This window comes from Mus caroli, unplaced genomic scaffold (genome assembly GCF_978045245.1).
Source record: "Mus caroli unplaced genomic scaffold, Mus_caroli_1 scaffold_5, whole genome shotgun sequence".
Taxonomy (NCBI): Eukaryota; Metazoa; Chordata; class Mammalia; order Rodentia; family Muridae; genus Mus; species Mus caroli.
Window position 1 is genome coordinate 67,663,336 of NW_028227260.1, and position 15,526 is coordinate 67,678,861.

Here is a 15,526-nt window from a genome sequence, read left to right on the forward strand (position 1 = left end):
AAAGAGGACCTAAAATTGCCACCTGTTTACCCCTTAATAAGGGACATGCAGGGCTGGAGAGATGGCTCGGTGCTTAGGAGCACTGGCTGTCTTGCAGAAGACCCAGCTTCAAGTCCCAGCACCCAAATGGTTCCCACAACCATCTGTAACTCCAGTTCCAGAGGATCTGACATCCTCTTTTGGCCTCCTAAGGCACTTCATGCACTTGGTGCATGGACACACCCGCAGGCAAAATATGCAGACACATCAAAAATACTTATTTAAAAGTTAAAATGATAATAAATAATTTACAAAATGAAGGGATATGTATAAATCAGTTTTTAAAAATGTATGTTTAGCCGGGCGTGGTGGCGCACGCCTTTAATCCCAGCACTCAGGAGGCAGAGGCAGGCGGATTTCTGAGTTCGAGGCCAGCCTGGTCTACAAAGTGAGTTCCAGGACAGCCAGGGCTACACAGAGAAACCCTGTTTCGAACCCCCACCCCCCAAAAAAATGTATGTTTAAGTACTACAGATATAGCTGATTTTGTAGAGCCTGGATTTGATCCATAGCACTGCACAAAACAGCATTTGGGAGAGACAGGCCGAAGGGTCCGATTTCAAGGTCATTCTCTGCTATAAAGCAAGTTTGAAAGCAGCCTGGGGTTCATGAGACAGTGTCTCAAAACTACATAAGAACCACAAAAATTCCTAGCTGGCCATGGTGACACTGAAACCCTGAGGGCTTGGCAGGAGCACTGCCACAAGTTCAAAGGAAGCCTGGACAGTTAGGATAAATGTAAGACTTTGTCTTAGTATGTACATAACATGTGCAAATACATTTTACACGTATGTAAATATGTTCTTCTGTAGATGTTCTCATGTAGACACATACCTTCATGAGAGGTTGCAAACAAGCTCAGAGCATAGCCAAGTGCTGGTTCTGCAGCATCTAGACAGAAGTTATGAAGTAAAGATCCTGAAATTTGTTAAGAAATGAATACGCCTGGAATTAGTTGTTATGTAGCAACATATGGGGCATGAAGATACACCCACTATTCCTGAAAAGGGAGAACATGAAATCTTTATTGTTTACCCAATTCGTGTTTACTGATTCCCGGGCACCACAATGTATTGCTTACTGAATGTCCACTTGAGTGTAGCTTGAATTGAAACTATCAGTGGCACAAGTAGTAAGGCTGCAGTCTACGTTTTTCTATTATTGTTGGAACCCCACCTTCCAGAAACCATTCTATTTTCATAGAAAATCCGGACTTAAGGACCTGGGGTTTCGGCCTATCACCTTAGGATAATAGCTTGTGGGGCAGTGCCCACTGCTTGATTGATGCACGGGATGAGCCAATTTCTTGGGTTGAGGGACACAGATTGGAGGAGCATGCGTGTGGTGCTTCTCAAACTACTGGGGCAGTGAGTATTGGAGATGCAGGTTCCGGGGCTGCTACCAGTACCACCCGGAAGTCTGAATGACGCTTGCATCAGAGAGTACCAGCCCTAGTCAGCATGGCAACTATTCAGAGTGAAGGGCCCGAGGCTCGGGCGGTGTGTGCGTGCGCGCATGCGTGCGCGCGTGCGCGCCGCCGCCGTCTGGGGGTTGGCTGGTTATTTTGCAAGCGGGAGGGGCTGTGCGCGCTCTTGCCTCAGGCCTCTGTCCCCCACCCCCTTCGCCGGTACCGGGCTCTTCTTCGGAAAGATGTCGGACACGGCAGTGGCTGACACTAGGCGCCTTAACTCGAAGCCCCAAGACCTGACCGACGCTTACGGGCCGCCTAGTAACTTCCTGGAGATAGACATCTTTAATCCACAGACGGTGGGCGTGGGCCGCGCGCGCTTCACCACCTATGAGGTTCGCATGCGGGTGAGTCACGGGGTGAGGGAGACAGCTGAGGGAGGACGGAGCGGGAGGGGAGGGGGCATGGGGACGACTAACGGCGGGCCGCCTTGGAGGGGTCATGTGAGGGTTAGGGCTTGGAAGGTTTGGAGAGGAGGCTGCAGACTCAGCTGTGGCCCGAGGGTACAGAAAAGTCCAGAGGGGACTTGGGGCGGGGATGAAGGAAAACAAGTACTCACAAGGAAGAAGTGAGGCATGGCTGGACAGGGTGTGGACGATGGACAAAGATTAGGGAGGAATTCAAGTAGACTAGAACATGATTGACAGGACGGGAGGGGAGGATGGAAGAAGGCTGGGGGATGGAAAGCCAAGGCGATGTATCGCTGGGTTCTATAACTAAACTAGGTTATGGGAAGCCATTCCAAAGGGGGGAGGGCAGGAGGGCTCAGCTTCTTCCTAATAAGATTTCTCTGGGATGATGGAGTTAAGCAAAACCTTTAGTTTAAGGCAAGAGTGAGTGAAGGAAAGGGAGACAGTGGGCTTATGGGAGCAGTGGAAAAGCAATTTGGAGACAGAATGCTTTGCTGACTTGTGTAAGATTGACATCTGCAAGAGAGAACTGTTTTATGCTTAAGTTTCTTAGGTACCACAATGTCATGTCTCACGTGAAACCCGGCCCTGCACTGGGATTGGGGGATTGTCAGCTGCTGCTCCCATCCTCTGCTGAGCCTTTAGATGTGAAGTATCCAGAATGGTGACTTCAGGTTTTATTGGCGCTCACTTAGGGTTTTTGAGAAAGGCAGCATTTGCCTTGTCTTCCCCTAATCTGTAGTTACTTTAATACATGACATTTCAGAAGGGCTCCAGGAATGGCTTCTTCTAGTCTGCACCCCAGGGGACTTTATTCTTTTAGTCCACAGTGCTTAGTCCACAGTGCAAGATAGAGTACATGGTTCACAGGTATTTTTTTTTTTTTGCCCAGTTGAAATGGTACAGTTTAAAAAAATTTAAGAACCATTTTTTTCTTTTTTACTTGTGTTTTCTTCTCAGGTTAGAGATCCAGGATATTCTTTTCGAACAGTATCCCTTTTGAATAGCTTTGAAGATCTATGAGTCATATGAAGTTCTCATTTTTTTTTAAAGATGAATTGAATTAAGAATGTTTGTTCTGCCTGTGCCTGACAATCTTACGGAGCAATGGCACCCTCTAAATTGAGAGGGGGCAGAAAGTGATCACAGCATGAGGCACAACTGTTTTATGGAGGCTAGACTATTTGAAATGTTCTCTTTCGAGAAGGATGGGATTTACCTTCTTCAAACTGAGAGAAGAGAGGTGATCATGGAGGGAGGCTTGACTACTCAAGGGACCCTAAGTCTAACTTGTTCAGTGTAAAGAGTGCCTCTAGGGTTCTGTTCACCTTGTCTAGGTGCATAAGAACCTTAGGGATTAGTAAGGAAATAGTTCTCTAGGAATTCTGATAACAGAGACCATCCAACTAGTCCCTACTATGGGCCAAGCCCCAAACTTGGTTTTAGTTTCTTTAAAAAAAATTTTTTTTTTCTGATACCAAGTTTCTCTGTGTAGCCCTGGCTGTCCTAGAACTTGCTTTGTAGACCAGGCTGGCCTCAAACTCAGAAGTCCACCAGCCTCTGCCTCCCACATGCTAGGATTAAAGGCATGTGTCACTTTGCCCACCTAGGTTTTATTTTTTTGTATACCTTTTTTCAAAAACAGAAATCAGGAAAGCATGCAGTTTCTGTAATTTCCCCAAGTACGTGTAATGTATAAGACGTCTGGATTTGAAACCAACTCTCTGACTCCAAAGTCCATGTTCTTTCCATGACTTTGTTAAAACTTTAGTTGCAAAACTTAGTATGCAAAATGTACACTGAGACTTTGTTTTGCTTTGAGACAGGGTTTCTCTGTGTAGCTCTGGCTGTCCTGGAACTCACTCTGTAGATTAGGCTTTCCTGGAACTCAGATCCACCTGCACCTGATTTCCAAGTGCTGGGACTAAAGGTGTGCGTCACCCCCGTATCCTCAGCATTTTCCTCAGTCTCTTCCACAGTTCCAGTTATATAATATTGATGGAGTTCTTGGTGCTTCTTTATTCTGTGGGTTTGAGTTGATTGGAGGCTTTGGCTGTTTTATTGAACTCTAGTGTTTAGAAAGGTACTAAAATCATTTGTCATTTGTATTTATTTTTCTGATCCTGGAAATTTAATTCAGGCTTCATGCATGCTGGACACATACTCCTCATTGATCCTACCCCTTCAGCTCCTTTTAATAAATATTGATGAAGCTATTCTCTTTAATTTTATTCAGGAATGGATCCTACCTGCCTGAGGAGTCTGGAGAGGTGCAATGATGGCCTCACGTCATTGTACATATGGACATTTCAATGTGGACTTGAATTTTGTGTTTTCTTTCTCCTTTTACTTTATTTTCACTAGTTATGTTTCTACTGTTTAGGGAACACAATATCTTTAGTAAATACTAGTGCAAATCTATAATCCTATGATCCTAAATGTCTTTTTTCCTCTTAGGGGATTCTGATAAATTTTTCTATAATGGATGAATTTTAAACAGTTAATAACAGTTAATACATGCACATAGTATAAAATTCAGTTAGTATACTGTATGAACAGTCTCTAAATGGCATTACCAGAGGCTTTCCTTTCAAGAAAGTTTCCAGTTTCTTTTTAAAATCAAAAACTTAAAAAAGGTTTATTTGTCTTATATCTATTTAGTGTTTTGCTCAAACATGTGTTTGAATCATATACATCCTGGAACTGGAGTTAGAGATAGTGGTGAGCTGCCATGTGGGTGCTGGGAATTGAACCATGGTCCTCTGTAAGTGCTCTCAAGCACTGAGTCATCTCTCCAGCCTCTTCACGTTTTTTGAAATTACATTTGTATTCATTTTGTGTCCAGAGGAAGGTTTACAGAGCACGTCAGAGGACAACTTGAAGGACTTGGTTCTTTCCTATCATGTGGTTTTGTAGGAATCAAACTTAGTTGTCACCGTTACTTGCCCATTCTTCTGATCAGCCTCCAGTTTCTTATTTTTTCTTTTCTTTTGTTCCTTTCTAAGTTTTGTGTAGCCTAGGTTGTCCTAAAACTCACTGTGTAGCTGAGAGTGACTTTCAGTTACTGATCCTCCGATTTCTACTTCTCAAGTACTGGCATTACAGGTCTTAGTCATCATGTTTGATCACTTGTTTATTCCTTTTTTAAAAATGCTTTTGTTCTTTGAGAATTTCATACAATGTATCATGACCATATTCATACCTACATTCCCCCCTAATTCCTTTCTGATCCATCTCTACCTCCCTATCTCTTCAACTTTGAGTCTTCTTTAAAAACAAAGCAAAAGCATCCAGTCCAATTTGTTTTGCTCATATACTTCAGGTATGGGACCATTCACTGCAGCATTGTGGACATACAGTGGGCCACATCCTAAAGAAAGCCTGATTCTCCCTCTCCATTTTAAGAATTGTTTAAATGACAAAATGTATTTATATTAGACTTTTTTCAACCATTGATATTTCTTGGACCTTAAAGATTTTGGGTAAAGTTGGAGCTAATGACAATGGTCTGTTATTTGGCTGAGGAGGAGATTTCAAGACTTGGGGACTGTAAGAGTTGATATAGTAAGGATCATGTGAGGCTCTACCAGCACTCCAAGATACTCCTTTCTTGCCAAGAGGCAATCGTGTAGAGAAGAAAGAGGTAGTTTCATTTTTTTTCTTTCTTTCTTTTTTTTCTATTTACATATTGCTTTGAATTGGCTGGGAAGAAATATAGTCTAGATTAATAGATGTATTTGACCATTTTCATTTAGAATTTGTAGACGGGAACGAAGATTTGGGCTTTTGTTATAAGGTCCTCTTTCCACCAGAGCCTGAGGAGTCATCTTAGTGATTAAGATGTAGGAATGATTATGTTACAGAGAACCAACTTTTATAGTGGCTGTTCATTCTGCAGGTTTTAGGAAAGGGGTAACTAGATATATAGGGTTTCTATTTAGTAATTGAATATTGATAATTTATATTTTGGGAGAAGCAAAACTTGTCATGGTTGTTGATTTTTTTTTTTTATGACAGTAGTATGTCAACTATACTGTTCTGGCTGGTCTAGAACTCTGTGTAGTGGCTTGGCCTCAAACTCACAGAGATCTGCCCACTTCTGCCTCTCATGTTCTGGGATTAAAGGGATACACCACCACCTCACATAGTCAGGTGGTTGATTTTTTTTTTTATCGTGAATCTGGGTTTATTTATTTGAGAAATGATGACATTCTTGAAAAGAAAATAACACACAAAATGTGCTGACAGTATAGCATCCTTTAAAATAAAAACATCCAATGGAAATGCTTAAAGGGTGAAACAGGTGAAAATACTGACATGTAGCATTATAGTAAAATGTTGATCTTAAGATCATAATTTAGTCACATAAGACAACAAACAGGATGAATAAAGAAAACCTAGTGATGTGACACTTTATAAACTGTAGAGGTGAAAGGATTGAGTTCAAGGTCATCCTCTGCTACATAACAAAACCCTTATAAATGGGAAAGTGGCTGTATTTGCTAAATACTTACCTAGCATGTATAAAGCTCTGGGGCTTGACTCCCAGTACTTCATGAACTGGGTGTAATAGTACACTACTGTAATTTCATAAGGAGGCAAGAAGACAAAATGTTCAAAGGTATCCTCAGCTACATAGGGAGTTTGAAGCCAGCTTAGGATAGAGACAAGGTCTCAAGAAAAATATAAATGCAGAAGGGATCAGAGGGGAGGTAGACCACAATGTACCCGGCTGCTATTATCAGGAAAGATTTTCTGAATGACGTTTGCATTGAACTAGGATGTATAGAATAGAAAAGAAAAGTTTGGAATAGGAAGGCAAAGGTAGAATGTCTTAGAGGTCTAGAGAATGATCTGCAATAACCATACTATTGATTTTGAATGAGTAAGTTTCAGTATATGGCAAGCCAGAGTAAAATAATAAATAGCAAAGGACAGATAGCAAAACATTGTCAAGTCAGGCACTCAACATATCCAGCAGAACTTGACTGGGGAAGTGCCTTTCAGGAAGCCAGCTGGAGTTCGCCAGACAGACAGTCTCAGACAGAGCAGAATGTTCTTTCAGAGGAGGCTTCCAAGTAAAAGAACAAATAGCAACAGAAAGGTAACCTCAAGTCAGGGATCCATAACCTCCAGTAGAAAACAGCTAGGGAAGGTAGGCAGTTAGCTGGAGTTCCTGATTGAGCTTTCTTCCCATGGCTGAACTTTAGCTTTTCTTTCCCACTGCAGGCATTTTGTTTTATACATACACATATATATATATATATATATATATATATATATATACATATATATATATGTATATATATATATTATATATTTTCTTTATATACATTTCAAATGCTATCCCAAAAGTTCCCTTCCTTCCTGCTCCCCTACCCACCCACTCCCACTTCTTGGCCCTGGCGTTCCCCTGTACTGGGGCATATAAAGTTTGCAATACCAAGGGACCTCTCTTCCCAGTGATGGCCGACTAGGCCATTTTCTGCTACATATGCAGCTAGAGACACAAGCTCTGGTGGGGTACTGGTTAGTTCATATTGTTGTTCCACCTATAGGGTTGCAGACCCCTTCAGCTCCTTGGGTACTTTCTCTAGCTCCTCCATTGGGGGCCCTGTGTTCCATCCAATAGCTGACTGTGAGCATCCACTTCTGTGATTGCCAGGCACTGTCATAGCCTCATACGAGACAGCTATAACAGGGTCCCTTCAGAAAAATCTTGCTGGCATATGCAATAGTGTCTGGGTTTGGTGGCTGATTATGGGATGGATCCCTGGGTGGGGTAGTCTCTGGATAGTCCATCTATCTTCTTAGCTCCAAACTTTGTCTCTGTAACTGCAGGCATTATTATATCAGGATACACATCTGTTGGAAATAATTTACCTTCTAGTTCTCAATGACTGTTTTTACTGTTGGGGTGTTTTGTTATTCTTTTTCTTCCATATCACAGAGGTAGGGAAGGGGAGCACAACCCTAAACGGGGGGGGGGGGGCCTTGGAGGACACTTTGAGACAAAACATGCATGGGTCTGAAGTGGGGGTGGGAAACCAATCTGAGCCCAAATAATTCGTGATTTACCACTATAACGTACATTATAACACGACTGAGAGTCTTCTCTGTAAGATAAATTTTAAGTAGCAAAAGATTTTATTTGTGCATTTGTGGGGAGGAACCAAGAGCCTTGAGCATGTTGGTAAGTGCTCTACTACTGAGTAGCCCCAGCAAGGGACTTCTGATCCCCAATTGTGATATGATTGGGTATGGTGAGGGTTAATATTCACCTGGTAGTGTTTTGGAAGAATTTTAGCTATGTAGTCTATAGGAGCACTTTTTCTTTTTTGCTGGGAGTCAAAGCCAGGTGTTTATACAGACTAGGGAAGTCCTCTTCCACTGAGAGATATCCTTAGTCCCATAGGAACTACTGTTTCTGACAGATGATCCCCACAGGTTGAACAGAACTTATTGCCTGTTTTCAGTTTGTTTTTTTTTTTTTTTACATTTGAGATAGGGTCTCACCATGTAGGCCCAGCTGATCTGGAATTCCCTAGATGGTATAGGTTGGCCCTACACTGACTGCTGATCCTCCTGACTCAGCCTCCTAAGTGTTAAAATTACATGCCACAGCACTTGGCTTCTTTTCATTCTTCCTTCCCTGTAGACAAACCTACCCATCTTCAAGCTGAAAGAATCCTGTGTACGGCGACGCTATAGTGACTTTGAGTGGCTGAAAAATGAACTGGAGCGAGATAGTAAGGTACAGCTCATCTCCTAATTAGTACCATTGGAGGAGGAGATCTCTATAGGTTTGGGTGTAAGATCACAGCCTGTAAAAATCTTGAATTGGGTAATAAGGGGGAACACATTCTTATGGACTCATTCCCAATATACTGGTTCTGGGGGGATACCCTTTGAAACTTGAAAGAGATAAGTTTAGGACTTATTATTTATAAAAGTGTGTGTGTGTGTGCGCGCTTGCGTGTGCATGTATTATATGGTGTGAGGTCACACACAGGCCAGAAGAGCAGGTTATGTATCCTGCCTGCTCTATCTCTCTGCTTCATACCTTCTAGACAGGGTTTCTCACTGAATCTGGAGCTGGGCCAGCAATCTCTAGTGATTCTCCTGTCTCTGCCTTCCACTCCCAGCTGGACTTTTGTTTGTGTCCTGGAGTCCACATTCAAGTTCTCATGCGTGTGCAGCCAATGCTTTTACCAGATGAGCCCTCTCCTCAGCCCCATGAACAATATTTTCAACTATTATTTTGGGTTTTTTTTGTAAAGTTAGTAAGCATCTATAAGTGCAAAGCTGTATCAAGAAAAGCTAAATGCTTGGATGGTACAGGATTATTAAAGAAAGTGAAGAGTACTTGAAGTTTATTTCCTTCATTGAGATAGTAACTCTGTCCTTCCACAGAAATCAAGTTGGATTCATATGAGCCATGCTTACTGTTCTAAGATCTTAGCTGGACCTGGGGCATTGTAGATCCCAAGCATAAAAGAGCTGAGAAATACCCTTTACTTAGCAGGTGGAGGCAGAAGGATCAGAAGTTTAAGGGCATCCTTGGCTACTTAGACAGTTTGAAGCTATGGAAAGGGAGGGAGGAAAACAGGGAAGGAGGGAGGGAAAGAAGGAAGGAGGGATGGAGGAAGAGGGAGAAGACATTTTACCATCTCATTTGCTTTCTTCTTTCTTGCCCTCTCCAACTGGGCTGCTATTTGACTGCAGATCGTAGTACCACCACTGCCTGGGAAAGCCTTGAAGCGGCAGCTCCCTTTCCGAGGAGATGAAGGGATCTTTGAGGAGTCTTTCATTGAAGAAAGGAGGCAAGGCCTCGAACAGTTTATTAACAAGTAAGCCAAATTCTTGGCTGCTTTGCATACTGCTTTTGCCATTATGAAATGTTTCTTTAACACCCTCCCTTCCCCATTTTTCTCTCTCCTCCCTGTCCTCCTTCATTCCATACTTGGTTCTTTCCCTTTTTGCCGGGGATTGACTCCACAGCCTTGCATGTGCTAGTCAAGCACTCTACCTCTAAACTATTATACTCCCAGCCCATCATGATGTTCTTATATTTTTTTTTGTCTACTTTGTCCTTTTGTAATGGTAATATGATATAGTGGGCAAACTGGAGATGGTAAAACTCCATTCCTGTGAATTCAGATCCTGTATGCCAAGGCCTGAGAGTATAATGCATGTTAACCCTTTTAACTAGGAATTTCCCTACCTTGTCCTTCTGTTCCATTTCCCTTCTTTCTTACAGTTTAGGCCATACCCTACTGTTGTCCTCTAGAGGCTCAAACCTTTCTCCCCTCTTCACATTCCTATTCCCCTGCCAAATCTCTCTGATCCTAGATACTACTGATAACCACTCTGGTCTCTTTATAGAATTGCTGGGCACCCACTGGCTCAGAATGAACGCTGTCTACACATGTTCCTGCAGGAGGAGGCAATTGATAGGAACTACGTCCCTGGGAAGGTGCGCCAGTAGGAGTCCCTCTCACCACTTGCCCTCTACTTTTCCTGCTGAAATGACATTGGTTTTTACACTAAGCCTCTCTCTCTTTTTGATCTGAAGTTGGCTACCCATCCCCTGGCTTGATAGACCGTCCTGCATTGTGCCCTTGGTACCAGACTACACCGTGTGGGCGCTCTGCTAGTATCTCTTCTCTGAAGAGAGGTGGGAAACCACAGGCAGATGTTCTTTGCTTGGGGTTGGGGTGGGGGAGGGATTGGACTGGAAGGCAATTTCTTGGGCATTTTAACTATACCAGAAGGCTAATTTGGGGGGAGGGGGGTTGTGCTGGTGAGGCACTGGGATATATTACTTATGCTGCAAGTCTAGGGCCTTTTTCTTATTCTTAGGTTTAACCAGGAACACTGAATAGGGAGAATCCCTGCTTTTCCTACCTGCATGAAAAATTTTCTTTTTGGGGAAGGTGGTAGAAACCCAAAACTTATTTTTTTCTAGGCCTACTCCCAGTTTTCTCAGCAGTTTTTTGTTTGTTTGTTTTTCCTCTCCCCTGTTGTTTTTCATGGCAGCAATCCTAGAGTTTAAGCAGTTCAATGTGTAGAGCAGGATGTATGGGTTTTCTGGGCCCATCGTCATGGTTACTGCAAAGTCAAAAAAAGCCATAGGGTAGTAGGGTGCTCCTATTGCCTAGCCCCTATCCTTTTATGGCTCCCTACTCTGGCTGTCTATATTTTGCTCACTAGCTAATGAGTCAGTATGGGCCAGCAGTTCTCTCTCCTCAAGCCCTTGTTCCTTTGTGGGTTAGCTTTGTGGGTTTTGAGGGACAAGAGCAACTTATCACTGCCAGGTGACTTTCTGAATGGTGGGAGGGGGTCATGATTTAGGTTCCTCTTGATGGTAAGGAAGAGCAACATCACTTTCCTCCTTCCATTCATTCCTCCTTTCCCATGTCATTTCGTGCTGCCCCAAGGGCAGAAGCATGTGCACACACACACACACACACACACACACACACACCACTTTCTCGTTTCTCCTAAGCACTTTTGAGCTGTTGAATGGGGCTCAGGAGCAAGAGTTGTCTGCTGCTGCCTTCCCCAGCTTGCTCACAGGCTTATTGAGCTGCCTGGACTTGTTTCCTGTTGAACTCCAGTGTTGTCCCCAGAAATTGAAATAGGCTAGCAGCTAGGTGTAGATTTTCCCAAATCTTAGAGGCTAAAGTCGCTTCTTGAGGCTGGCAAATGCCCTACGCTGTTGTTTGGGAGGTGGTGGTTTGTTTGCTGGGACCTGCTGTCTGTCCAAGTGGTGGGATGAGAACAAGTTAACTCTGGTACCAGTTGTAAGTTGGGACTCTTGGCTTAGACTCCCTGTCATGGAAGGATTTGTGTTTTTTCTATAGGTCCTTGGGGAAAAGGATTGCTGAGTCTGGTGTGACCCTGGTCAGAGAGATCAGGGTTAGATTTTGACAGGGGACTTGGAACCCACCTCAGTGTTGAAGATCCTTGAGATAGATTAGCTCTCTAGCTGCTGAGCCCATGCTGGTAGCTGAGTAGCCCCTTTCCCACCTCGCCAGTGTCGGTGTCCTTGCTGCCTTTTGATTTGTATCCTCTGTTACAGATTTTTTTTTTTAAAGATTTCTCCTTTCATTGTTCACAAGTGCTGAGACTCTGAGGCCCCATTTCTTCTGTGTATATATCCTGACTTGGGGCTTTTATTCAGCAAATTGTTCATTCTTCTGTCAGACAATGTCATATTCAACTCTGTTCATATTAAACCACTGTGAAGCAAGCCTCCGTTTTTCTCCTTAAGTTGTAAATGTATTATTTCCTAGTGCTGAGTACATGCTGGGTATTGTGTAGAACTCATCTAACATGGCCATTGTCCTGGGGTGATGAGTAAGCTTTGAGTTTATATTACATTACAGAAAAGCAGAATCTAGACTGTTTATAGTAGTTTACCTATGGTTTCTTGTAACTTGCAACTGACTTTGTCACATAGATAATACATCTCCTTCCAGGAAGTAGCCATATAATACCTGTGGTTTAGGGCAGATTTAGCAAATTTGATTCTTATGTTTGTGGAATCCTTATGTTTGTGGAATTCTTATGTTTGACTTGAATGTATTTATATTACCTGTGTTTATATATGCATATGCAATGTGTACATAAACATATACATATAGACCCATCCGCTGATACATCCATATATCATCAACAATTTCTTTCATTGCCCTTTTGCCTCATTTGATGATGCTTCATTGTATTGTTTTTCAAAAAGATTTGATGCAGACAGAAAGGTGGGTGAAATCCTGAGAAGTTCTGATGGGTATTTTCATCTGACTAATATGGTCACGAACAGGGTAGGTTCCTTGAATGGTTGGAATGAGGGAGGTAGGAATCTTGTCATTTGGCAAATTAAAGATAGTTTTAGAGCTGGACATGATAGCACTGTTTGTAACCCCAGGAGGATCAGGAGTTCAAGGCCAGCCTTCATTACATGATTAATTTGAAGTCAACCTGATCAATATGGGACCTCATCCTCCTAGAAAACCTACTTTTAATTTAATTTAAAATGGAACAGTGGTATCGAAATATGAAAACAATGGCATAGAAAATGTTCAAAAGATGAGGACATTACAGAGACTTAAGAGTGATAAGTGGTTTTAAATAGAAGAGCCAGCTGAATTAAAGAGGTTAAAGGATTTTTGATCATTAGAGAATGAGTTGAGTGAAGATATCTGAGAGGGTAGGAAGACTAAGTGTTTCTGTGAGATAAAGGAAAGGAGTGATCAAGAGATCCAGCCTTTGTGTGCAGCAGCAGTATTACAGAAGGAACTGGAGAATAACTAGAAAAATTGGTTATAAAATAAAGTACCATTCTTATTTTAGATAGACAGTACTCAGCTCCCTTAGGTGTAGGGTAGGGGAGTCAGAGTACAAGTAAGATGAGTGAGTATGTTGTATTTCTCACAGAAAGTCAAGAGCTTTCTATACAAGACAAAAAGAGAGAAAGCAGAGGGGAAGGCATATCTACTTATTCCCCCTTCTCCCTTACTCTTTTGTTTGAGACAAGGTTTCACTTTCGTAGCCCATGCTGGCCTGGAACTTGCTCAGGGAAGCTCCAAATTCGTGATTGTCCTGTCTCTGCCTTCTGGATGTTATGAATGTATGGGTGATTTCCTTTTATTTATTAACTTTAATATCCACCAAGTTCAATTCACTCTTGTTGGAGGGAAATGGGCCATTTAAAACACAGCCCTGCTGGGCAGTGGTGGCGCACGCCTTTACTCCCAGCACTTGGGAGGCAGAGGCAGGGATTTCTGAGTTTGAGGCCAGCTTAGTCTACAGAGTGAGTTCCAGGACAACCAGGGATACACAGAGAAACCCTGTCTCAAAAAAATAAACAAAGAAAACAACCAAAAAAAAAAACCCTCAAAACAAACAAGCAAACAATCAAACCACACAGCCTTTAGGTCCAATAAGAACTTTAAACCCAAGTCCTCTTACCTATCTATACTGAGGCAAGGCATAGTTTTTTTTTTTTTTTTTAAACAAGGAATTCAAAATTATACACATATTTGAGTGCTTGCTACTAATGAATCCCCCCTCTTCTATCCATTAGCCCAGAGAGATTGAACCTTATCTAGGAGGCAGAGGCTAACAACAAATTTTATACAAAACTAGACCTAAAAGAAGTCGACATCTTCACATTCCAAAGATGCCTTACCTACCCTTTGACCTATTGGAAATGAGGGTTCAGCTAGTAAAGGTGGGAGAGGTGACCAACAGGCTTCGCATGAGTTTTTGTATGGTACGTCGCCTAGGTGAGACACTTCTGTGTTGAAATACTTGCTGTAAGAATTTAAACCAAGTCACCTGCTGTGGAAGTTCGACCAGCTGCTCACTGCACTGGGTATTTCTTCATGTCCTTGAGCGCTGTTCAGTCACTTCTGATACTCTCTTAGGCACAAGAAACATTCTAATTTCCCCTTATTTGGTTTTTGAACCCCTTTATCTTTATAATTGTGAGCTTTCTCCAGAGTCGTCACATGAGGGTTGAAACTGAGTACTACTTTAATTGTAGTCTAAAGGTTAGGTGCTTTTTCCTCCAATTATACATGATAGTAAGTAAGCTTTTGTTGAGATGGGTCAGGTAGCTGAGACTGCTCTTGAGTTTGCTATGTAGTTGAGTATCCCCTGATCTTCTACTTCTACTCTCAAATGCTGGCTTTAAATACTGGGCTGCTATGCCTGGCTTTTTTATTTAATTTGATTTTTTAGGCAGGGTCTCACCCTGTACCTCAAAGTGACTTAGAACTCTAGAACTTACTATTTACCTAGGCTAGCCTCAAACTCATGGGGGATCCTCCTGCTTTAGTCTTCTGAATGTTGGAATTGTAGGAATAAGTCACCATGCCCAACCTCAAGATTACTTTTGACTTATAAACTCTTATGAATCATTTAGCTGGTGGTTTTCTGCTTCTCCCTTTCTGACCACCCACCAGTTATCTTTTCTTTTTTTCCTTGTCTATACAACAGTTTGCCTTCTTAATTTTATTTTTAGATTTATATTTCTTTTCTTCTTCTTCTTCTTCTTCTTCTTCTTCTTCTTCTTCTTCTTCTTCTTCTTCTTCTTCTTTTCTCTCTCTCTCTCTCTCTCTCTCTCTTTCTCTGTGTGTGTGTGTGTGTGCGCACACACGCGCATGTGGTCTGTCTATGTATTTTTATCTGTGGTGTTTTTTCTGGATACTTACATAAAACTACAAATAGGAGTAATTATCAATATCACAAAAGAATTCTTTTAACCCTTTGGGGGCTCTTTTAAATAAGTGGTTTATAGGGTAGCCGTATGTATTTATTTGTCTGTTTTTGATTGTCTTACTCTAATCCCAGCTAGCCTCAAACTCAGACTGTTGAATATTCTCTGGCTTAGGCTACTGAGTGCTCCCATTTACTAGTGTATGCCATGATACCTTGCTCTTCTCCAGTGTTTTCACATGCTTGTATGTAGATTATAAATTCCTTTACCTGGCCGGGCAGTGGTGGTACACGCCTTTAATCCCAGCACTCGGGAGGCAGAGGCAGGCAGATTTCTGAGTTCGAGGCCGGCCTGGTCTACAGAGTGAGTTCCAGGACAGCCAGG

General features: G+C 42.3%; 1 protein-coding gene across 3 annotated transcripts in view; it reads left to right on the plus strand.

Moving 5' to 3' along the window:
* The first annotated feature begins 1,567 nt into the window (after window positions 1-1,567).
* Snx12 (sorting nexin 12) overlaps window positions 1,568-15,526 on the plus strand; it is a 127,407-nt gene continuing 113,448 nt past the window's right edge. Inside the window, exons 1-5 of one of the 3 annotated variants that reach the window (XM_021153543.3) lie at window positions 1,568-1,854; window positions 8,576-8,671; window positions 9,643-9,767; window positions 10,303-10,393; window positions 10,493-12,172. In XM_021153543.3, the coding sequence (XP_021009202.1) occupies window positions 1,690-1,854; window positions 8,576-8,671; window positions 9,643-9,767; window positions 10,303-10,393; window positions 10,493-10,516 (501 nt within the window). In that variant the 5' untranslated portion in view covers window positions 1,568-1,689 and the 3' untranslated portion in view covers window positions 10,517-12,172. Of the gene's footprint in view, window positions 1,855-8,575; window positions 8,672-9,642; window positions 9,768-10,302; window positions 10,394-10,492; window positions 12,173-15,526 lie in introns of those variants that run through there. The other 2 variants (XM_021153542.2, XM_085838098.1) reach the window with 2 other exon arrangements.